General features: G+C 36.5%; 2 protein-coding genes across 14 annotated transcripts in view; one reads left to right on the forward strand and one right to left on the reverse strand.

Moving 5' to 3' along the window:
• Nucleotides 1-1,929: 1,929 nt before the first annotated feature.
• On the forward strand, nt 1,930-5,800 carry SFR1 (SWI5 dependent homologous recombination repair protein 1). Of its 4 annotated transcripts, none has more exons than XM_077125954.1 (4): nt 1,930-2,047; nt 3,002-3,118; nt 3,707-4,117; nt 5,145-5,800. In XM_077125954.1, the coding sequence occupies exons 2-4, from the start codon at nt 3,026-3,028 to the stop codon at nt 5,340-5,342; spliced, it is 702 nt and encodes a 233-aa protein (XP_076982069.1). In that variant the 5' UTR covers nt 1,930-2,047; nt 3,002-3,025; the 3' UTR covers nt 5,343-5,800. The 4 variants fall into 4 exon arrangements, with proteins under 4 accessions (XP_076982069.1, XP_076982070.1, XP_076982067.1 ...); XM_077125955.1 differs by having other exon boundaries at nt 1,959-2,140; XM_077125952.1 differs by having other exon boundaries at nt 2,023-2,341.
• Nucleotides 5,801-8,052: 2,252 nt separating this feature from the next.
• CFAP43 (cilia and flagella associated protein 43) overlaps nt 8,053-25,649 on the reverse strand; it is a 165,500-nt gene continuing 147,903 nt past the window's right edge. For all 10 annotated transcript variants that reach the window (XM_077125944.1, XM_077125940.1, XM_077125939.1 and 7 more), the window contains 10 exons: nt 20,111-20,218; nt 17,950-18,036; nt 17,143-17,231; nt 15,216-15,429; nt 14,004-14,116; nt 12,818-12,977; nt 11,124-11,288; nt 9,484-9,564; nt 8,467-8,620; nt 8,053-8,265 (listed from right to left, as the gene is read on the reverse strand). In XM_077125944.1, the coding sequence (XP_076982059.1) occupies nt 8,099-8,265; nt 8,467-8,620; nt 9,484-9,564; nt 11,124-11,288; nt 12,818-12,977; nt 14,004-14,116; nt 15,216-15,429; nt 17,143-17,231; nt 17,950-18,036; nt 20,111-20,218 (1,338 nt within the window). In that variant the 3' untranslated portion in view covers nt 8,053-8,098. The remainder of the gene's footprint in view (nt 8,266-8,466; nt 8,621-9,483; nt 9,565-11,123; nt 11,289-12,817; nt 12,978-14,003; nt 14,117-15,215; nt 15,430-17,142; nt 17,232-17,949; nt 18,037-20,110; nt 20,219-25,649) is intronic.

The raw sequence follows: 25,649 nt of genomic DNA on the forward strand, positions 1-25,649 counted from the left end.
TCCTTTACGAGCCAGCAAAAACACAGCTCTAAACTTAGGTTGTAATGATAAAAGGATTTGGGAGCAGCTGACTTTAGGGAATCATAAAAACAATCCACCCTTATGCCCCAAGGTATATAGAACATGCAGAGTCTGCATTGTGCTTCCAGTGCCAGGACAAATCGTTTTGCTTTTTGCAGTGAGATTACCTGATGCCAATGGGTAAGTTAAGAGAAATTAATGTACAGATTGAGACCTGTGGTCTCGCCTGGTGAATAACTCCAGTATCACAAAGTCATGAGCTCTCTTCTTTGACTTTGTAAATTCCTTCAGGTTAACTTTTATAATTAATGAAAAATTTAGAAGTGGAATTTGTGTTATTGATTATATAGAGAGACACCAAGATTTCTGCTATTTAGGGTTTAATTTGTGAGGGAATTTTCAGAACACAGAATCTTTAAAAAATAATGTGGCCTTATTTTGGGCAGTGTGAAGGAATGAAAGAATTGAATCAAGTAGGGAATGGTGAATATACCTGCATATATAAATTGGAAACTATTGATGTGTCGATGTCTAATGTTGCTCTAATTGCCTCTCAAGAATTCTCATTTAATCCTCCAATCCCTTAGGAGTAAGATACTATTATCCCCATTTTAAAGATGAAGGAACCTATCAATACACAGAGACTGTACATTATTAGGTTTAAAAATAATGGAGTCAGTATTTGAACCTGTGCAATTTGACTCCAAGGTTTAAGTCCTTAACCACTGAATTAGATTGTCTTCAGGTTCTGTATTTGGACTCCACAGTTTAGGACTCAGTTATTTCCTTCTCAGCTCTGACTACCTCTAAGCCATTATTTTGGAAATTACACTATAAATAGCAATCTTATCTTATTTTTGACAAATTTTACATAGGATCTGTATTTCTCCCTACATAAGAGAAAGTTTAAGTAGCACCAAAGAGCTCAGATATTAGTAAAGATACAAAATTGTCATTCAATAGAAGACTCAAAGCACTGGCCCCTTAAAATTCTCAACATTCACTTAACTCAGAAATTACTCTTCTCTCTTCCCCTAAATCCAGTGCTCTACCCAATTCAGTTAACTGCATTGTTGCCTAGCAACATAGGAAAGGAAGTGGATTATCAGAGACTAAGATTTGCTGCCAGCGCTTCAGCAAAGACCTCTGTGCCTCAAACATCCGAATTCTCGATCAATACCCTCCTATTTAGTGACTGACTGCTTCTTGTACAGCTCCACAACAAATTTCCTTGCATTAAAATTTCCCTCAGATTTGACTAAAAGATTTGAAGCCAGACTAAGGTGTCTAAATTTTCAGGTAGATACAGTATTAGACAACGTGGTGGCGAGACTACCAAATTTGCAGCAGCATAGGTTAGAAACTAGTTGGAAGTTCGCTAAGGCTCTTGGATAAATGTATAACATGTCGGATTCTCACTATGTCATGTAACCCTAAAGCTGCTCTTTCGAAGTCTCTGCCTTTGGAGAGTTTACACATCGTAAATTTAACACACAGCTGGGGGGCTATGTGTCCCGTCAAGTAAGAGGAAGAGCCTTTGCTGTGGTGAGCGAGAGACCAACTGGCGGCCAGCGGAAAGGGTGGCGCAGGGGACGACCACTCGTTCAGGCGTACTTCACAAAGAAAAGAAGGAGGCGGGGAGGGAAGGCAACTGAAGATAAGAGAAAGAAAGCGAATCTGTAAGAGGAAGCATGCCCTCTTCATAATCACTTAAGCCTTGTGAACCTCAGCCCTGCCCGGAACACCGAACCGAAGCTCACAGCAACGCGCGCGTCGTGTTGCGGCTCTGGGAGGCCGGGCGGAGCAGCGCGCGCCAGCCAACCCGGCAGTCACGTGTCCTTCCAGGCTCTCGGGTGGCCCGCCCCCTCTTCGTTGCCGGGCGGAATAGGTTAGCGCGCGCCGGCCAGCCCGGCCAATCACGCGTCTGTCCCGTATCTCGCGTGGTTTCGACCCGTTTTGGTTGCCGGGCGGAACGGAGCAGAGCGGGCCGGTTAACCCGGCCAATCACGTGTCTACCCGGTTCCTGGTCAGCTGGAGGCTTTCCGCCGCGGAGGCTCGCGAGTTCTGCGGGTTCTGGGAGTGGTGGAGGGCAGTAACCTCCTGGGCAGCAAGTGGTTGTGTGAGAGTGGGACTAAGTCCGGGGTTTGCTGTGGAGTCGAGTTAAGCCCCGGTTCTGCAGTCAGGGTACCTCACAACCCACCTCAAGGCCCGGCCTCTCGAGGGCTAGCCTGGTATTTCTGCAAGGGTGGGCAGGAAGGGAAGGACACCGCCCACTCGGTTCATCTTGGTAAAGTTGATGCCTTTGTTTGAGGAAACAAATGTCAGTCGACTCATTTTCAGGGTTTAGTTACAGTAAAATGATGCAGACGTGTAAATTTCCCTCTGCTTATGTCCCATTTGCCTCAGCCCTGGGGGGTCGTTGATCCCCCTCTCAGGGGTGGTGTGGCAGGTCTGATTGATTTGGGGGTCGAGATTTCGGCCGTGTTTCCTTTCATTATGAAGCTGTCATACTAAATTGAAGAATTCCTGACTATCCAAAGTTATTTTTCCCCCATATGTCCACCAAAGAAACGTAGGGTCTTTATTGCTAGATTTATTTACATAAATAATGTTTATTTCGTAATGTTTTTAATGTTTTGTGCCTATTTAACCCATGAGTGCAACATTTAGAGAACGATTAAGGAAGACAAGATGTGACAGAAGTTGGAGATATTTTTGATAAAAACAAACAGGGAGACTTGTTTAAATGAGATACTTAGCCAATTAATCTGTCATGAAAAAACTAGTAGTCACTTTCATGTGGAAAACAGCCCTGCAAAAGAGCAGAAATGAATTGCAACTAAATGAAATTAGAGGAAATTACTGGCTTACTTGTGGGTGTTATATACAAGAATCAAAATTTCTTTGATAAGAATTGCAGATTATATAGAGTTATGGATTAATTTGATTTCCGTTTTGTGGATATTTTTCATTTTTACAGGTAAACCAGGATTTCTTCTACAAGATGGAAAGTCCATCAGACTCAGCTGTGACGTTATCTACTATGTCACAGGACTATGAGGATCAGTCTCCCCATACCAATAGTTCAAGGCAACAAGTAAGAGAATATTAATTCTTCCAGTAAATCCATTCCATATTTCTAAGTTTTGGAGGTAGCAGCTTTAAGTTTACTGAAGATTATTAGTATAATATGTTTCATTAAAAGGTAAATGTATTTTATTAACTATTAAATAATTTTAGATTTTTCTCTAACATAATGTATTTGATCTCAAAATTCTCATCCTTAATTCATTTAGTTTCTCATTGGTTTATTACAACAGAGAAAGTTTAAATCTGTGCAGTAGTTATCATTATGAAAATCTTTGGTGGCAGGACCTAGGTTTTTCCTTTAATTTGTAACTCTGAAATGCACATAGAGTAGTTAGACAATGCTAGTAGCTCAACATATGTTTGTGGTTACTGGGATAAGCTTAACACTCTTAATGGTATTATTGATCAAGCTAAAGTAAAAAGAGTAAAACTAGCGGAGCTTCTGGGAATTAAAACAGTTTTGTGGTGGTTACTGTAAGCAAATGGAGACAGGAAGCCATCTATTGGTGTCTACCAGAGAAACGTAGGGTCTTTATTGCTTGATTTATTTACATAAATAATGTTTTTTTTTCCTTAATGTTTTGTGCCTTTTTAGCCCATGAGTGCAACACTTAGAGAACGATTAAGGAAGACAAGATCTTCATTTCATTCTTCTTATAGCGTGGTAAAACGTCTTAAAGTAGAGAATGATGAAAATGATCAGAACTTTTCCAAGAAACCAGCATCTTCAACAGAAGAAAACTGTTTGGAATTTCAGGAAAGTTTTAAAGACATAGACAGTGAATTTGAAGAAAGCACATATTTGAAAAATACCTTCAAGAATATCAATACATGTGAATCTAAGTCACTTGATTTGGGGTCATGCGTTGCTCTCCAAAATGATTTTGTGAGTGAGAATCACCCTAAACAAGGATTCAAAGAAGAAAAAACAAAATTGTTGAAGCAGGTTGAGGAGAAAGAAGACCTTCTTCGAAGGCTAAAACTAGTCAAAATGTATAGATCAAAGGTGAGAAGAATTTCAGAACTATTACATAATATTTGTTTTTATTTAAGAAATTACATTAAAGTAATTTCTAAAGTAGAAAATAAATTTAGTTTAGCATAAGAAGCAATAAGCCACATATCCAGAAATCTGGATTCCAGTAACTTTAACTCAAAAATAATTAGAAGGGGCCTCTAAACACCTAATAGAACATTGGAAAGTCTCACCTAAAGCTACTCACTTGATTCTCATTTAATGTACAATTGGAGCTTTTCTCTCTAGTTTCCAGCCTTGAGCAATATTAGAAATATCAAATGGTAGATGCAAGTACAATGGGAACAGAAGGGACAGCTGACAGTGAATAAGTAAAAAAGCTGAAAGTGGGCCAGAGAATATAATAAAAATTATCTTTAGTAGTGATATTGTGTTACCCCCCCCAAATAATTAAAATGTTCCAGGCATTCTGTTTGAAAATACAACAAATATGTATTAAATTTTATATTTAAATCCAGATAGGTTGAATAAAATCGAATTTGGGCACTTGGATTATGACTTACCTGGATAATTCATATACATGCAATAGCTCATTCTCCACTAGCAATGTGGAGTAAATGATGGATTAGCATGTGCCATTTGTTCTTTTGAATTTTTAGGATTTTTCTGAACATGACTACTTGAGTTTTATAAGATTTTGAATGTTGAAAATATCTTTAATTTGAATTTTGTGTTATTTTAAAGTATAGTTGTACTAGGAAAATAGATTTTTTAACCTATATTGTTGTAAAACATAAGTTTTACCCTATTTAATGAATTTTTTTTTCCATGAGGGGAGGGATGGCTCAACGCTTGGACCAAACACAATAACCACAGAATTCAAGTTGAGTGGCTTTGTAACCATTCTTATTTTTCTCTGGGTAGAAGGCCCATTCATTTCTAGTTGTGCTAGCCTTTAAACATATACATCAACTGATTTAATAACTTTCATTAAGTAAGCAAAAATAGCACAATTACTTATTGACATATATTTATATATTGTTCTTTTCTGTTTCAGAATGACCTGTCTCAATTACAACTGTTAATAAAGAAGTGGAGAAACTGTAGCCAGCTGTTGCTTTATGAGTTGCAGTCAGCTATGTCTGTGGAGAACAGGAAACTAAGTCTTACTCACTTGATAGACCACTATGGGTTAGATGATAAATTGCTGCATTATAATAGAAGTGAAGAAGAATTTTTAGATTTTAATTTATAATTTTTTTCTCCAGAATATCTTTGAAAATGACAACTTAATTAAAAGATAATTTTACATTTTGAAAGGAAGGTTTAAATCATTAGGCTTAGAGGAAGGTATCCTGAAAGACATTCTCTTATGTAATTATAAACAAAATCTAAAATGAAATTTCGATATATTTTTGGATAGATTTGCTAAAGAAAACTTGACATTTAAAGAAGTGTGGGAAAAATCATGTTTAAAAAGATAATGAAGACGGTTTCTGGAAAGCAATTTTAAATACTTTTGTTTATTGTGGCAAAAAAAGTTTTATCTTAAATGTTAAGTCTAATCTGGTAAATGTTTTAGGTCAAACTGGTCTAAAATGCGGGTCTAAAATTTCCACCTCTCTCCTAAGTTTGTAACCTTTGTTTCCATTCAGTTACCACATAGTTCTATCTGGATTGTCTAGCATAATTAAACTCATATGTCCAAAATTATATTCTTCTCCATCTTTGAATTCCTTATCTCATTTAGTAAAACCACCATCTGTTTCTTATGAACTGTATGTTTTCATCTCCCACATCAAGGCTGCATGGCATTCAATGTCTTTCACATTCGTTTTCCTTTCTAGCTTCAACTGTGAAATAGTTTTAGAGACTCTACCCAGTTCACCATGACTCCTCAGCCAGAAACCCACTCCCATCCACAGAGTCAGGTTTCTGGCTGCCATGATGTACGTTACTGATCATCCTGGTCTTACATATGGAGATGTGACCCAAGCGGGCCCAGGCCTGGTTCCTGAGAATTTGGAATTGAGCTCAGAAAAAGGAAGCTCATTTATTTTGTGCCTGGAAGTGTCATATATAAACTTGGGAGCAGTAGAGTTGGTGTGCTTTTGAAGGCTAGTATGTACCCTTACAGAGAAAGGCAGAGGTGATGGAGAGAGAACTTTTTGGATCAGTGGCTTCCTGGTTATAGCATCTAGTCTTTCCTGAGGGCTTTCTGGATTCTTGTTTTTAGGTTCTTTTAAGTGCTAAAACAGCTTTACTTAGTTAAAAAAAAAGTACTCCTAAAAAAAAATGTATATATATATCTACTAAGTAAATAGTCACTACCTCGAGCACAGCCTCCCCACGTATAGCCTTCTTTCAGTCCAGTCTCTTCCATGATCTAATAAAACAATATATGGCACAGTAGGGCACCTACTCTTGCATCCTTTCTAATTGTTAGTGCCCATGCCAATAAAGTGCATTCCTCACACACTCCTGTGCCCTGCCTTTGACATTGGGATGTAGGAAATGCTATCAATGGCCATTTCCCTGCTGAGCCAGCCAAATTGACTAAGGAATCATCCTAGTAACAAACATCAAAAGATGTTGGTCCTATCATTTCCTTTACCGTCCCTATCCATTATTGATCACTGTATGGGTGACCAGTTAGGGTATTAGCCTAGACATTTTTTTTTCTAAATAGAAAATTTTATCGTAGTTCTCTTGCTTTATCTACACCAGTGTGGTAGTTGGATTCAGTTGTCAGCTTGGCCAGGTGAAGGCACCTAGTTCTGTTGCTGTGGACTTGAGCCAATGGTACATGAACCTCATCTGTTGCTAATTACATCTGCAGTTGGCTAGGAGGCGTGCCTGCTGCAATGAATGATGTTTGACTTAATTGGCTGGTGCTTAAATGAGAGAGCACAATGTAGCACAGCCTAAGCAGCTAGGCACTCGCAGCTCACTCAGCCCAGGCCTTTGGAGATGCAGAAAGAAGTCACCCCGGGGAAAGCTGTTGGAACCCAGGGGCCTGGAGAGAAGGCCAGCAGAGACCATCCTGTGCCTTCCCACGTAAGAAAGAACCTCAGTGGAAAGTTAGCTGCCTTTCCTCTGAAGAACTAACAAAATAAATCCCCTTTTATTAAAAGCCAATCCGTCTCTGGTGTGTATTCCGGCAGCTAGCAAACTAGAACAACCAGTATATACTAAGTATGATATTGGAGATTAAATTTAACATTTAATTCATAAATTGCAGAACAGAGACATGTACATCATTTGGAGATTGTAGTCCCACTTATATCACCCTGGAATGCAACAGTCCACTATGAAAGGGTAGAGCAGTTTTGCAACCAGTTAATCTTATTGTATAATTATCATCCACATAAATAAAGAGGTAAACTATTTCCTGTAAGTGAGAAATGCTGAACTCTATTGGTAGGGCATAAGATTGAGTTTTGTTATGGTACATAAGAGATACAGAAGATTGTTTACAAAATGTAATTCACAAATAATTTAGGACTTGGTAAAAGTAAACAATTTACTCCATCAGTTGAACAAGGAATGATCTTAAAGGTTCTATTTTTTTTCTACTTATAGGAGAAATGCTTACTGAAGAAAACTTGGGGAAAATGAAAAAATATGAAGAATTTTATAACTTTCCTAGTAATTTTATAAAATCAGAAATGCTAGTAATATTTAAGAATAATTTCTTTTTGTCTAAGATTTTCTATACCGTAACTGAAAATATTTTTGATCAAATTAAGACTAAGTGAATAAAATAGATTTGAATGCATTTTGAGTTAAAATCTTGTTCATTTTTGAATAAAAATTGATTCATGATACTTTACACATTTATTCTTTTATATCAGAACTTTTTATAATGAGTAAGGCTAAAATTAAATAATGCTATTTAAAATATGCACTCGAGACTCTACTTAAATGTCTTAACAGGAAAAAAAAATCATTTTAACCAAATGAAATGAATTTTAAAATGACTGATTGGTCTTGTGTTTGCTGCCAGCATTTTTACATTTGAACAAGAGCAGGAAATGTTTTCATCCTTAATCTTTCAACTTCAGCTTGCAGGATTGAAATCTGTTCAGCTTGTTGTTTTGAAATATTTGTTAATTTTTGTTGCTGCATCATGTTTTCATAACGTTCTTTGGCAATCTTTTCACATGTCAATTTAGATCCTAACCCAAAAATGAAGAAGAAAGGAAATAGTTGGGTTATTATCTATACTTTCAAATTCAGAAGCAACATTCAGTGAACTAAATGGATCATTAAATTTTTAGAAACCTAAGAAATGCTAGTAACTTTAAAACTACTGTACAGATTTCAGGAATATTAATTACTTTAAAAGAAACCTACAGTTGATTAAAAGGAATACTTACCCAATGCATTACAGATGTCTCTTCTCTCTGATACAGCCACCAACTCTTCTCGTAAATTGCAGCTTAGAGTATAATTTGCTACATCTTTTTGATTGCTGGTCTTCCCCAGTTTTTTTAGTAGTTTTTTGCAGTTTTCCACATTCTTTTTGTGGGTCTTTGTTTCCATGAAACCCCACAAAAATAATTTTGAAAAAAGGTATTATATTTTATAAAGACATTATTCTTAAAATTTAAATGCACTATTATCATTAAGATATCATCTAACAACTATATCCCTAGTGCCAGACATAATGCTTGCACATAGTACATGCTCAATTATTTGTTAAAAGACAGGATGGTTAATACCAGAAATGTTAATACCACATTTTAGGAAAAAATCTTGTATATTATTTAAAATGATAGCAGATCAAAAGCAAAAACCATGGCCTTAAAATTCCTTTATTTCTATTTTATAGGTTATACAATCAAAACTGAGCATTTAGGGCGGGCCGCGGTGGGTCAGCGGGCAAAGTGCTTGCCTGCTATGCCGGAGGACCTCGGTTCGATTCCCGGCCCCAGCCCATGTAACAAAAACGGAGAAACAGAATACAATAAAACAAGAAAATGTTTAAAAATGTTTCCCTTTCTTCCTTCTATCCTTCCTTCCTTCTCTCTGTCTTTCCTTTAAAAAAAAAAAAAAAAAAAAAAACTGAGCATTTATTAATGTTACAATAAAGCAAAACTTTCACAATGCCAAGGATAGACTATCAAAACTTCTATTACATAAATCAGAACCTAAAATGAAATAGGAAGTCCACTTAGATACAGATCTCCTATGGGGTTAATTATAATGTTAAAGGTATGTTTCATTCTACCCCATATGTTGTTGCAAAGATAATCTTCAGAACCTCTAATTATATCCTGTATATCAGTAAAGGACCAAGATTCGGTAGGTTCTGTTTGAATTCATGGTTTGAAACACATTTACTTTGCTTAAATGATTCACAGTGTTGGAATTATAATATTTTTGAGACCTACCTTTTCTAAAACAGCAATGGTCTGCTCCATTATCACAATCTGAACAGCAATCAAATTCTCATAGTTGGGTTCATTTAGAAACTTTGGGAGAGAAAAACCCACAATATTTGTAAGGATATTTCCCTCTATTTCTTATATAAGTTAAGTTTTATATAGTTAACTTTATATAGATTGTGTTAAACAACTGTCTTCCCATATGAGTGATTTGACTATTGTGCCATAGTATATACTGGTTAGCTATCAATACATTAATCTACATACTAATGATTACAGAGTCCTAGAAATTTATATTCTCATTCATTCTCACCAAACTCCACTAATTCAAGTTATGAAACGTAGTCTTTCTTGAGTCCAAAGACATGGAGGAGAATTGAGGAGGATACAAAGATAGATAATATGACCTGCCTTCAAGAAGTAGAGGGATAAAACATGCAGACATATTTAGTTCCTAGTAGATATGTAAAGTGCCATGCAAATTCAAAGAGGGTTTGTGAGGGGATGTGATTTCTCCAGGCTGGGGAAATCAGGAAATGCTTTATGGAAGGGATGCTTGCAGAGAGATTTGAGATGGGGGGAGGGGGAGGTGGATGCTACTCCAGGTAGAAGAACCAGTATGAGCAAAAGCACAGAGGTAGAATCCTAGAAAATAGTAATCAGTTTGGTTAGTGAATACCGATTTATGAGAGGAATAGTGGGCAGTGAGTTTGAAACGTTAGGTTGAAGAGTACTGAATGCCCACGTACGGATTTCATAATTCATCTGCCAGGTAACATATAATAGCTTAAAAATTTTTAGTAGAGAGTAATGTTACTAAAGCTGGATAGGATATTAGTTTAAAAGCAATATATAGTATAAATTATATAAGAAAGACCCAAGTTCAAGAGACCATTAGGAGATTATGAAATAATAATAAATAGTCCAAACTATTGAAAATGAAGGACTGAACCTGGGAAAAGGCAGTAAGGATGGAGAATGAAGGAATAAATAGATAAATAAGGTGAGGGAAAGAAGGGAATCAAGGATGACTACAACTTCAAGCCTGGATAAGTGGCTGGAAAGAACAGAGCCAAATTAAGAAGAGGAACTTTTGGGGGGTGGGAATATAGAATGGAGCTTGAGGGAGGTTGCAACAGAGAGCTTAGATGAGAATTAACTTTCTAGAAATGATCATCAAGAGAGGGCATGGAAAGAAACACAAACAGTAAAGAGCAGAATCTTAAAGAATGACTAATTAGGAGTTGGAAGCAAAAGAGAAACCAGTAAAACAGGCAGAGGGCTTTGATATGGAAGAAAAATGAGAGAAAACAGTCAATAAAAGCTGTAGGACTAGGTAATTGAGACAGATGGTCAATGCTATAGAAGGTTGAAGGATGTTGATAACTAGGGAAAGGGACTACTGGATTTGACAGTTATAAAAATCCTTGGTGAATTGCAAGATAGCACTGTACCAATGAATGATCATGAAACAGTGGAGATAGCAAATGTAAACTACTGAAAGAAAATCCATAGGTTCATTATGAAGTACTACTGGCATAGAATATGCTTGGATCATGGAAGCTTCTTATTAAATATTGGTTGAATGAATAAATATATTAGTGAATTAAATTAAAACTATATAGAGGGGGTTAAGGAGAATTTACCTTTTGACGATCTCTTGAAAAAAACAGCATCTGAATATCCCAGGCCTTCTGATTTAAATCTTCCATTTCCATCTCCATTTTCTTATGTTCCCACTCAATCTGATATATTCCTTTGTGGACCTCTTTACTTTCCATCATACTAGTGACTTTCTTTTGTCCTTGTGTCTTAAAAAAAGTACATTCTGATGTGATTCTGCATGCTGAATGCTATTATTATGGAATATTTAGATCACAGAGATAATGCAATCTTCTATTTTAAAATGTAGTCGATATTTAAATATGACTTTCTTAGGCAAAACCTGGTCATCATATAGCATAACTGTCACTAAACAGTAAAGACTATAAGTTACACACAAATGGCAGGGCCAATGTACTTTGCACGTCTGTGATTAGGCAAAACTCCTTTGCCATCACCTAATCTACCAGTGTGTAAGCATTTATACCCCTACTCTGCCTTCCCTGCTGATACTATGAATGAAAGACTGTGGTACAGTGCAGCTAGGCACAGTGGTGGTATCTGATAGCTAGTAGAAAAGCAAAAAAAAAAAAAAAAAAAATCGAAAGAGGTAAATGTGACACTTAAACACCTAGGTGTTTTACACTTCATTCTGAATTGTGTAGAATTCAGGGATATTTTCCATGAAGTTGTTTTCCCAGATTGCTAAATTTGACACAACTATGCATCTCAAATAAATTTGTATAAGAATTTCAACAGTTAACATTTTACATATTTCCTTCTTCAAAAACCTAGCTTCTTAAAGTTTATGCCATCTGGCTATATCATCTGCTACTGCTTTTTTTTTTTTTCTCATGGGCAAGCACTGGGAATCGAACCTGGGTCTCCGGCATGGCAGGTAAAAATTCTGCCACTGAACCACCGTCACACCACCCCATCTGCTACTACATTTTAAAAGTTATTTTTCATCTTCTTATTGCTGCTTGGCCTGTCAGTTCCTTGGATTTCCCACTTTTAATAATCTTTCCTCCATCTCACTTCAGCCACCCAACTTCCATAATCATACCCTTGATCTTGTCATCATCAACTCCAAAAGTCAAGCATTTCTCCAGAGCAGTGATTCTCAACCAGGAGAAATATTGTCCCCCTTCCCCAAAGGACATTATACTTGGAGACATTTTTGGCTGATAAAATTAGAGAAAAGTGTTGCTGCAGTCATCAGGTGGGTAAAGGCCAGAGGCAATCATATATCAAATACGAAGTCAAAAGGAAAATTAGAACATATTTTGAATGGGAAGACAATGAAAACCCGAACATTAAAATTTTCAGAATACAACTAAAATAGTCCTTAGAGGGAAATTTATAACATTAAATGTTTATATCAGAAAAGAAGCAAAGTCTATAATCAATTATCTAAGCTTCTCTAAGATTATTTTTAGGTGAGTAGTTTGGGTATAGTAAAACTATGGTATATTAGGATGAACATTTAACTTCCAACGTCCTGTACATTGTGTACTTAAGAATTATCTGGCAAGTTTTAAAAAAATACCCATACCTGGGGTGGCCTGGATACATTTTAAAATTCTTCAGGTGATTTTAATGTGCAGCCAGAGTTGGGAACCACTGATTTAACTAAACTAGAATGATTTTTTTTAATGGAAAAGGGAGAATTATGTAAAATATTTAATACAGAAGGGGATATGGATTTTTTTTGCTCTCTGAAAATGTAATTGATTACCTTAATGACAGCATTCAAGTCTTCAATTATGTTCTTGTTGATGAGAATTGCATCGGCATACTCCAGCAATAACTGGAAATTCTCCAGTTCTACTTGTCCTTGTTTAAGGAGAATTTGGATGGTCAAATTCAACTGGAATCCCACTTTCTCTTCCTGTAATCTAAAATGAAAAAAGACTTCAAAGCAAGTAGTTGTCAATATTTATATTACACATTTCACCCACTATCTGAGAATATAAGATTCAAACCAGCTTAAAGAAAACTTGCTGGAGATTAATGTGGAGAACATTTTCTCAATGATGAGGCTTTTAAGACATATCTGTGAAACCCCTTCCTATTGACGTGAAATTACAGTTAGGCTTCTCAGAGAATGGTATAGACAAAAATATATTCATGAAGTTTTACTAACACAGTTTTCAATATATACAATATAGTTTTGATTGTAGTAAAAGTAAAGTAAAAACAAAAATAAGAGATGCTGTCAAATACATCTATTGAAGTTCTGACTTTCTTTAATAACTTTTATGCTATACAAATAATATTCGATCTGTATGCTACTTATCAAATCTATTTCTGGGTAAATCGCATTCTTCCCTTATAATCCAAATCTAAAATTGATGCATAACAATAAATTTGGAAACATCAGAGCAGTATTTGTGAACATGGCTGTAATTATGAAATAAAACAAAGATTTTTAAAACGAAGCAAGTACTTTAAATCAGTATCCCAAGAACTCAGTAAAAAAAGGCACAAGATGAAGAGAAAGATACAAGTTAGCCAGGTAACTACAAGGAAATTTCTTGGACATGTGTATAATTTTCCACCAATTTAGGTTGAGCCTAAAAGTACATACTGGCAGAAACAGATCCTTTGTATTTTTATGTGGAAGAAGCAGATTAAAAAAAAAAACAACAACAACACTTAAGAGTTTTCTAAAATTTGTCTATTTGTAATAAGAGCAATGGAACATGTGGGAAAGTTCCATTCTGAAACATTTTCTCTAATGAACTATCCTTTTTAAAACAGAATTTTAAAAGCACAACACTGAGATTGATTGAGATAGACAAGTATGTGCCAGCTGCACTGGCACTTGACAAGCCTCAGCATTCTACCCCGTTGATAACACAATCTAATTTAGCCCTCACTTAGACTTTGAATAATGAACATAAATGAAAGGTTCAAATTACAGGTTGAGTTCATGGAACACTTTTTCAATGTCCTGTTGCACCTTTTCATCATCCTCAATTCTCTTCCGGAGGAATGCCAACATTTCCATTAAGCCAGCTGCTTTCTGCTTTACCTGAAGAAACCAAACCATAAACATTTCAGGACATATGGAGCTTTAGTAATAAAGACTAACCTGTTTAAAATAATTTTGGAGAACATACATCTTTTAACTTTCTATGTTACAAAAACTCAGCAAGCCAATATTTCTAAGAGATTAATAAAAATTTATATCCCTGCTATTAAGTAACAAAGTATCTAAAACATGAATAGTTTGAGAAGTAAATTTGTTTTCTGTTGGTTTTCAAAATGTGCAAAGCAACAAAAATTTTATCTGTTATTTTAAAAAGTTTTCTTATCATCTTAGGTAAAATAATAAGATCATAATACTTCAATAAAAATATATCATCCCTGCATGTGAAGGTAAATTTAGGGAATTTGGTGAGGGAGGGGAGTGTTCAAGACGCAAAACAAGAGCAAAGATTCTCTTTCCAATTAAATACACTCTCAAATTTTTTACTTTTATGACTTTTTTTAGTATTCTAGCAAAACTATGAAGTTTTTTCTGGTAGGCTTAATATAATTCTATTCTATGCAAAAAGAGATGAGTAACGCTCCAGACCAGGGCAGAGGATAAGGGGAAGGTAGCATTTACAAAACTGCTGTCCAACGAAAAATACAATGTGAGTGACAAATGCGATTTGTGACATGTCATTTTAAATTTTATTTAGCCACATTATAAAAAGTTAAATAAAACAAATAAAATTAATTTTACTAGCATATTTTATTTAACAAAATTTATGCAAAATATTATTAAATATGTAATCAATATAAAAATATTAACAAAACATTTTCCTTTCTACCATTCTATGTCTTCTAAATCCGAGGTATATTTTCCACTTACAGCACATCTTAGGGCTAGCCACATTTACTTCAAGAGCTCAATATCCACATGTAGCTCGTTGGACCTATTGTACATATTGGACAGTGCAGGTCTATACGCAGAGGCATATACTTAGCCCTCAAGAGATAATTATTTTACCTCATTATTATTATTAATGTGATCAACTACTACCCTAGCAGGAAAACTTAAAAAAGTAGCTTTTCTGGAAACACTGTCACTATAAACTATATATTGGATATCAGTACACTAAATAAAGTATAACGATACATACCTTCTGTTCATTTTCTACTTTTGTTCGTCTGGTCATACAGAAATGATCCCAGACCAAGGGATCCAAGCCTTCTGGCATGTTATGAATATTGTCCAATTCATCCATGGCTTTCATTAACTGGGCAAAGGCATCACTATTCAATTTGCCAGATCCAGGTCGCTCTCCAAAAGGGACGAGACTAGCCGAATCTGAGTGCGTTTTATGTTTTTGAATTCTGGTATAACCAATAAAAGCCCATCAACCTTATACATTCTCACATACACATCACAAAAACATCAGTGTTAAGTAATAAGGCCATTAGCATGGGTAGAACACGTTGTATGACACTTTCCTTTTGTATTTGGGGGCTGGTGGGTGTCTTATTCCAAAGAGAAGCACCCCCTTTCTCCCTCTTCCATACTCGCTAGGTGCCCTTGGTTGGACTTAAGACTTCCCTAATTGTTATCTGCACTGGTGGCTTTAGCTGCACTAGAAAGTGTTTCACTTCTGTATAATTTAAGGCAAGTAAATGTTCAAGAGAAGTGTAGGTGTTCCCTGGTCCTGGCTTGCACATGCTCGGCTGATCTACTTTTTGCAGGTGGGTGGCCAGCAAAATGTCCAGGAATACAAAACTGAAGAAATGCCTCTTTTTACCTACATTAATAGATTAGTGCTGTTTTCATGGGCTGTGGGTGGGAAGGGGAGCAGTGGGTACAGAGATTTGTGCCACAAACTTACCATCAAGATACCTTACAAATACTGTGAGATTAGTATTGTTATCCCCTTTATCTAATGGGGAAGCTGAGGCTTTACCTTAGATCTGATAGGCAAGAAGACAGGATTTAATGCTAGGTCTGTTTGACACCAAAGTTTTGCTCTTTCTACTACTGTCACCCAATATATATACAGGTATGTGGTTTCACTTCTTTATAAGGATGAGATTTTTTTTTTTTTTTTGGCATAGGCAGGCACCGGGAATCGAACCTAGGTCTCTGGCACAGCAGGTGAGAACTCTGCCACTGAGCCACCACTGCCTGCCCTTGAGGATGAGGTTTTGTACTCAAGTTTATAGTTCACTCTGAAAAAATAGGGAAACTGATACGTGAGGTATGTTTTAGGTTACATTTCCTAGATTGCATGTAACCTGTCAGAGGTGAGAGAAATGCGTTTGTACCTCAGACACAAATGAACCTTTGTGACAAATAAGCTCCATGATTTCTGGATTACGACTGATTGAAAGTTATGAAGATCTGAATTTGTAATGTTGGAAATAAGTGAATATATTTTTAATGCTGCTCTAAGAATAGAAACCAGATATTTTAGAACACTTTTGATAATGTTAATTTTAAACCATCTCTACTGGCATTTTCCAAACTTTGTCTTGAGATGTCCTGAGGAAAAGGGATCTGCAGAAAGATACACTTGGAAAAAGCTGCTTGCTCTGTTTTTTATACTTGGAGCTTCAAAGTCCAATAACAAGTTCTGGGAAGTCCTACAGTAAAGAAACCCGTTTAACTTTTTTTCTTAGCTCATAGTTTCCCCAAACTTATTTTTCCCTGGAAGCTTTTTGTGTGTAATTCCTATTCATACTGCATGGGACTTATGTACTGGAACACACTTGGGAAAAACTGTTTATAAATCTATATGCCCTGTGTGACTTAAGAGGAACTCATTCTCATGTATAAAACATAACCTATAATACCACTATACTTACAAATTTATTCAAATATTTTTAAATAATAAAAAATAAATCATTTCACTGCAGACCTTAAGATATAGGCATAATTTCAAAAAATGCTGAATTATCAAGACACTCGAACATCTTTTACCTAAAGGATATTACACTGAATATTTCTATGTAATTAGAAGAAAAAAGCTTAAATCTAACAATACTCCTCTTTGTTTACAAAACTTTCCCCAGATACACATTAGGAAAGGAGGAACAAACCTTGGCCGGCGTTTAAAGAGTTTGTAGAGAATATCCACCTGTTGACTGGGAATTTCAGAAAATTCCTTTTTAAAGCTGCGATCCAGAACCTAAGGACAAACACATCATTTCCAGGATGCAACTCTGTTCTGAAGCCTTTTTATTTTTCTGCCAACACTCTTCAAAAATCAACATATTTTGATTTTTAAAATCCATGAAAACTTCTTTTATAGTGTAGACTTGTTAGGGGGAGACCATTCACTGTGCATACACTAAAAAGGTTTCTTTTGAATAAGAAGTACCTCAGTGCATTAAAATATTATTTCATAAAATTTTTTAGCTGAAGAGGCCTGAGAAATCATCCAGAACAGCGTTTCTCAAACTTCTTACAGAGATTCCCCAAAATAATTACGTATACACAAACACACACAAATATCAAACAAAATTTCACAAAATAATATTTACCTGTAAGGATGCAAGTTACTCTATTCTTTTCCATTCTATTCTTTCATTATAAAAATGTTGGTCAGCACCTGACAAATTGATTTTATGACTCACTAATGGGGTGTGCAAGCTGAAGTTTGAAAAGCTCCCAAATGATGATATTCTTAGTTCTTGTACAAAAGGAAGCTTAAACTGAGTTTACAGAAATTAATTTTACACACTGATTTTCAGAAACACACAATGGAATAGAATCAATTTCACCTATAACTGAGAATTATGGTGAAAAAATCTATGAAGAAATTGAATTATATTCCTTTTCATCAACTCTATTGCAGCAACAACACTACTGCAGCATTGGTGAATGGGTAAGACAATGAATCTCACTTTGTCTTCTGCCAGTAAGTTGTCATAGTGCTCCCTGTACACATCGAGGTTTTCTCTAGAATTCCGGATGGCCTCGGAAGTCTGAACCTATAATAGTATCGGGAACAGATGTTCAGAACAGAGACTTTTCAGGATAAACAAAAATACTGGGGATACTGAATAGAGCAAGGAATTTCCTAACAAAATGTAAATGTGTCAGTGAAGCATCCATTACAGATAACATTTATAGAAGAAAGTAGACCAACTGGAGACTTTGAAAGAACAAACGTCTAAGCACCTGTCCTAGATACAGATAGTTACTGTATATGATTGTGGGTGCCTCTACTTAGCACTACAAACTTCTTAGTTAGTAAGAAACTGAACGAAATAGTCAATGGTCAAACTATGTGTACCAGTTTGAAAGGATTATGTATTCTAGAAAAGCCATGTTTTAATCCTGATCCATCTCATGGAGGCAACAATTTCTTTTAATCCCTATTCAGTAATATAGGTTAGAAATTTGATTAGATTACTTCCTCAGAGATGTGACTCACCCAATTGTGGGTATTAACCTTTGACTGGAGGGAGGTGTGACTCCACCTATTCCAGATAAGTCCTGATTAGCTTGTTGGAATCCTTTAAAAGAGGAAGCATTTTTAAAAGAGCTACGACAGAGCTGTGAGAGGGCCATGAGAACCATGAAAACCAGCAGCCAGAGACCTTTGGAAGAAGGAAAACGCCCGTGGGGGAGCTTCATGAAACCAGAAGCCTAGAGAGAAAGCTAGCAGATGTCACCATGTTCACATGTGGCTTTCCAGTTGAGAAAGAAACCCTGAACTTCATTGGCCTTTCTTGCGTGAAGGTAACTTCTTGTTGGTGACTTAATTTGGACATTTTTATAAACTTGCTTTAAAATTTGGACATTTCCGCGGCCTTAGAACTGTAAACATGCAACTTAATAAATTCCCCTTTTTAAAATCCATTCTGTTTCTGGTATATCACATTCTGGAAGCTAGCAAACTAGAACACCATGAATAAAAATAGAACCATAACCTCTGCAGCAACCAGCCCAGGAAGCCAAACCACAATCTGTGTAGCAATTGGCCTCAACCAGTCAGGACTTGGTCAATAACTGCCAGTCCCTAATTTTTGCCCTACTTCCACCTCTGTATCAATTGGAGAAAGCCAAATATGCTCCCCAAATCAATCACATAGGATTCCCTGCTTTTAGTTATCCTGCTTCCAGCTTCCCCATGCCAATAACCTCCAATCAGAGTATATCTGAAGCCTCACCCTTTTCTGATGAAGTTTTATCACTTTGCTACCTGCCTTTGAGTCTCTTCCAAACACAAGTGATGATGGCTGCCTCCCTTGCTACATCAAGCTCTGAATATATAACCTCTGCTTCTTCTCATTTGGGTGGTCTTCATCTATTTCCACAGTTCTAATTCCTGCTCTATTACTTAATAGTGGGTGACTTGGGCATGTTAACCAGCCTCTTCTTATTTGTGAAAGTAATCTGATACCATTCAAAGTTGTTATGAGTAGAGATGTATTTAGAAGGTGCTTTGCATATGCTGTTTAGAGACTGAGCAAAAAAATAATACTTATGTCATATATTGTACATTAAGTCAGGCATGCAGAAATGTCCTTTATTAATAATACAATTATACTAATAAAGACTGTCATCTGTGGAAAGTTATGTATCAAGAATTTTGCATTCATTGTGTCTTTAATGAACCACATCTATTCATGCTAATATTTAGATATAGTTTTTAGAATATGGCAAAGCTTTTCATTCTATATAAGCTAACCCATTAACTTTACTTGCTTACATGTTTAGCAAAACTTAGGGTGACAAACATTCCAAAGAGGATAAAATTTCCTTAAAAAGAGCTTAAATAGCTTAAGAGATTGTATGCCTGTCCAAGGCCCCACAGCCACTGATTAAATTCAAAACTGGCACTTTTACATGGTTCTTTTGATTAAGTGATGACAGATGCAGAATCATATAACTTTACTAACAAATTGGAACGGATACTTTCACCTGGTCCTGGAGCAAAGTCCCAGGCAGGGAGCCAAGAGATGCATATATTTTAGTAGAAGTGATGGAAAGAAAGGTTAAACTAGGAGCATGTCTATCAGAAAATGGTTGTGCTCAGATATCAGATATTGCACTCACTTTCTCCTCTTGCTTCCTTGCAAGATAGTTGTTCAGGCATATTTCTCTGGTGTTTAATTCTTCATCCAACAGTAAAGAGAAAACAAGGTTACTTATTTTCAGTTCCTCCTGTAGAAATATTAGAAAAGGAAAAATATTATCAATACTCTTTCTATTGAGGATCATAGAGTTGGCACTAATAAAACAAGTTTATTACATATAATAAGAGAAATTTAAAGAAAAAGGAAACACAGACTGTTTAATAACTAAGCAGTTATGTTACTTTTTCCACCTATTCATTGTAAGATAAAGTGCAGATGCAGAAAGTACATAAAACAAACATAGAGCTTAATGAAGTATTATAAAGGTAAATACCCTTGTAACCACCACTCAGATGAGAAATAGAACTTGGCCCTGCCAGTTCATGTGCATGCCTGATCCCAGCACCTCTGACCCCAGCATACCCCCCATGCACCCTGCACCCTGCACACATGTGCACCCATGTCCCACTTGCCCCTCTCCCATGCCCACTGCACTCCACAAACCTGCACAGCCCCTATGATCAGCCTCACACTGTGTCCCACCCCTGTCCCCCAGTGGCTCCCCCCTTGACCCTGTACCCCACACCCCATGCCCCTGGGCATCAGCATAGCACCCCACCCTGTGCCTAGGCCTGAGCCATGCCATGCAACCATGCTACTGTACCCTGCCCCACACCCATCCTGCAAAAAACAAAACCTTAGACGACTGAGAGAAATCAACTTCCAAAGTAACCCTCTCAAGATAAGTAAATGCCTCAAAGTCAACAGAAAATCGCAAAACATATGATGTTGCAGACAGATATAGCCCAGCCTAATGACCAAACTAAAATGCCGAGGAGACAGAAACTTTGGAACAAATAATCAAAGATGTTCATACAAAGATGTTTATCTACTAAATAAGTTCAGTGAATCAGCTAAAACATAAAGAATATCAAGCAAACACTAGAAGAAAATAAAGAAGAATTTGAAAGAATAAGTAGAAAAATAGCAGATATCACAGAGATGAAAGATACTGTAAACCAAATAAAAAAATGCATTGGAGACACACAACAGCAGATTTGAAGAGGAAGAAGAAAGGATAAGTGAACTAGATGACAGGACAATTGAATTCAAATGCACAAAAAACAAATGGCAAAAAAGATGGAGAAATTTGAATTGGATCTCAGGGAAATGATGGACAACATGAAGCATACAAATATAGGAACCATCTGTGCCCCAGAACTTCCCATCTCTTATAAAAGGCTTAAATATCCAAATCAAAGAATCTCAATGAACCCCAAGCAGAATAAATCCAAATAGGCCTACTCCAAGACACATACTAATCAGTCTGTCAAATGTTGAAAAGAAGCAGAAAATCCTGAAAGCAGCAAGAGAAAAGTGACTCACTACATACAAGGGAAACCCCATAAGACTGAGTTTGGACTACACAACAGGCACCATAGAGTCAAGAAGGCAGTGGTATGATATATTTAAGATCCTGGAAGAGAAAGATTTCCAGCCAATAATTCTGTATCCAGCCAAACTGTCCTTCAAAACTTAAGGAGAGATTAAAATTTTCACAGACAGACAAAGGCTGAGAGAATTTGTCAACAAGAGACCATCCCTACAAGAAATACTAAAGAAAGTTCTGTTGGCTGAAAAAAAACAAGACAGGATAGGGAGTTCTGGAGGAGGGCACAGACTTGAAGAATACCAGTAAGGGTAACTAAAAAGAAAAAAATGAGAAAGAGGGAAAAGAATATATAGATCTAACAAATAAAAACCAAAGGATAAAGTGGTTTAATAACTTTGAACATTAATGACTAAACTCACAAAATTAAGATATAAATTGGCAGAATGGATTAAAAAATATGATCCATCTAAATGTTGCTTACAAGAGACTCATCTTAAATCCAAGGATACAAATAGATTGAAACTGAAAAGATGGAAAAAGATGTACCATGCAAATTGTAACCAAAAGAAAGCAGGAGTAGCTATGCTAATATCAGACAGAATAGACTTTAAATGTAAAGATGTTATAAGAAATAAAGAAGGTCAATACATATTAATAAAAAGGACAATTCACCAAGAAGAAATAATGATCATAAATGTTTATGCTCCCAATCAAAGAGCGCCATAGTACATGAGGCAAACACTAACAAAACTGAAGGGAACAGTAGGCATTTTGACAATAATAGTGGGAGACTTCAATACACCACTCTCCTCTATATAGAGAAGAACCAGATAGAGGATCAACAAGGAAAAAGAGAACTTAAACAATCTGATAAATGAGTTAGACCTAAAGACATATTTAGATCATTACACCCCAAAACACCAGGATAGACATTCTTCTCTCATGCTCATGAGAGATCTTCTCCAGGATAGATCTTAGGCTGGTACACAAAGCAGGTCTTTACAAATTTTAAAGGATTGAAATTATTCAAAGCATTTTCTCTGACCACAATGAAATAAAGCTGGAAATCAAAACCACCAAAGAACCAGAACTTTCACAAATAAATGGAGACTATAAATAATGCACTCTTAAACAACCGTGGGTCAAAGAAGAAATCAGTAAATATCTGGAGATGAATGAAAATGAGAATACATTACATTAGAACTTATGGGATGTGGCAAAGCAGTACAGAGAGGGAAATTTATTGCCCTAAATACGTATATTAAAAAAAGAAGAAAGCAAAAATTGAGGACTTAACTGCTCACCTGGAGGAAATAGAAAAGAACAGCAAACTAAACACCCCCCTCCCAAAAAATAGAAGAGAAATAACAAAGATTAAAGCAGAATTAAATGAGTTGGAGAAAAAAATGAACAATAGAAAGAATCAATAAAACCAAAAGTTGTTTTTTTTCCAATGTACTCCTAGCTAGGCTGACAAAGAAAAAAACAGAAAGACAGAGGATGCAAATAAAATCAGAAATGAAAGGAGGGTTGTTACCAGGGACAATGAAGAAATTTAAAAAAAAAATCATAAACGGATACTATGAACAACTATGTGCAGCAAACTAGACAACTTAGAGGAAATGGACAAATTTCTAGAAACACGGGAACACGCTACACTGACTTGAGAAGAAAAAGAAGATCTCAACAAACCAAATAAAAAATAAAGAGAGTCACTCCATCATCAAAAATCTTCCTACAGTAGGCCACAGTGGCTAAGCAGGCAGAGTTCTTGCCATGCCAGAGACCCAGGTTTGTTTCCGGGTGCCTGCCCATGCAGATAAAAAAAAAAAATCTTCCTACATAGAAAGCCCAGGTCCAGATGTCTTCACAAGGGAGTTTTTTTAAGTATTCAAAAAGAAGTAATACCAATACTGCTCAAACTCCTCCAAAAAAGTTGAGGAAAGAGGAACACCACCTAACCCATTTTATGAAGCTAACATTTTACTTCAATACCAAAACGAGGTAAAGATGCTATAAGAAAGGAAAATCACACAGTCAATCTCCCCAGTGAACATAGATACAAAAATTCCCAACAAAACACTAGCAGATCGAATCCACAATGACAAACTAAAAGAATTATATATCACCACCAAGTGATAACCAGGAATGCAGGGACGTTTCAACACAAGAAAATCACATAATACATAATACAGCACATTACAAATCAAAAGGGAAAAATCACATGATCATCTTGATTCTTGCTGAAAAAGCATTTGACAAAATTCAGCATCCTTTTCTGATAATAACACTTCAAAAGTTAGGAATTGAAGCAGAGTGTTACCTCAGAAGCTGCTATTTGCTCCTATCAGTTCCTACTTCCAAAAATATTTTACCAAATTAAATTTGTACATAATTTAATAAATCAAATGGCTCTAAGAAAAAGGGACTTTTGTGTGACACCCCTCCCATCTCGGTTTCCCACCACCCAGTGGCAATCATTTTCAACTCTTCTGATTCTGCTAGTATTTACCTATTCTAAATAGTAGACTTATTCTGTTATTTCTTCATTTTTTAAATTTTAGAGTCTATTAGCTTCCTAAATGAAAGATGAGGATTTAGCTCTCTACACCTCCCCCTTCAGCCAAGATACATTCCCCTGTCACCCCTTGCCAGTATGGTGAGATCATAATTTTTGGCTGAATCAGTAGGAACTGTTTTATATTATTATGGCTATATAAACATTATTCAAGCTGATACATGCTCTGTATCATTATATTTCCTGTATTCCATAAATATTGTTTTCCCTGAAGTTAATAATCATCCCCCATTACTAATTTATCCCTAAATTCTACCCAAAGTGTAAATCCCAATGTGTATGTCCTTAAAATATCAGGTAATCTATTGATTCATGTTTGGGGGTAAGGGGCTATCCCTTTTGGAGCCCTCTATGCTCCTATTACAATCTAAGCTGAAATTTCCCTTTCATTTGCTCCTCCAGACCATGTTTACCCTTCCCCAGAATTCTGTGCCTCGGGAGGCCGGGCTCTAAGGATTGCTGTCACCCGACCTCCCTTGCCCTGTGCCTTCCTGCAGGGTTCAGTGGATAGGAAGCACCAGCAGGAGCTGAGAGGCAGAGTGGAGAACTAGGGTATTTGTTCCCAATCCTACCACCATTAGCACCACCATATACACACACGCCGCCTCTGCCAGTGAGTTTTCTTCCCGGGGAGCAGCGCCTCTCCACGGCCACAGCTCTTTGCTCTTTGCTGGGTTCTGGCAGCAGCTCTCTTACCTGGCCTCTTCAGCCCTGGAGATGACACTGGCCTCCCCGTTTCTAGTCTCAGGGCTTTTCACCATTCCTTGCTGTTTCTCTTAACCCTGCCCAGACCTCTGTAAAAAGTCCTTCATTTGACTCTCTTCAATTTAACCCTTCCAGTGTATTTTTCCAGCTGGGGCCCTGATGACACAGCTATCCTCTTGGAGAGTCTCTTCACCTCTCTCCAGGGTTGCATTATCTTTCTGGTTTACTCCCTTGCTTTGGCAAATAACATCTTCCAATAACTTCCTGAGAAAGGGGCATGGGAGGTAAATTCTCAAGACCTTGTACTTCTCAAAATATTATTCTCCTCTTACACTCAATTAATAGTGCAGCTGGGTGTGAAATCCAATGTTAGTGATCATTTTCCCTCAGAATTTAGAGGCGCTTCTCCTCAGTCTGCTTGTTTCTAGGGCTACTGAATACCATTCATATTCTGACTTCTGATAAAATGAAGCCAATTTTTCATCTGATCTTTTGGGGCATGAAGATTCATCATTCACTCAACACAAACTATAAGCCAAGCCTTTTGCTGGTTGCTGGAGATACAGGGATGAACAGACAGACTCCACTCCTACCTTCAGGGAGCTTCTAGTCTTGGAATCATTAAAAAATCATCTTGCACAAACTAAAATTCAGTTGCATTAAGCAACAGTTAGGAAGAAAACAGAGTATATAATAAGTGGATAAAATCTCCTCTGGGGAATTAATTTTAAGCAGGGACCCAAAGGATGAGTAGAAAGAGGCTAGGAGGCAAAGAAGTTGGCGGAGAGAATTACTGGCAGAGCAGAGAGGTGAGGAAGGAGGACACTGACTGTGTTCAAGGCA

This window comes from Tamandua tetradactyla, chromosome 13 (assembly GCF_023851605.1).
Source record: "Tamandua tetradactyla isolate mTamTet1 chromosome 13, mTamTet1.pri, whole genome shotgun sequence".
In the NCBI taxonomy this organism is placed as follows: Eukaryota; Metazoa; Chordata; class Mammalia; order Pilosa; family Myrmecophagidae; genus Tamandua; species Tamandua tetradactyla.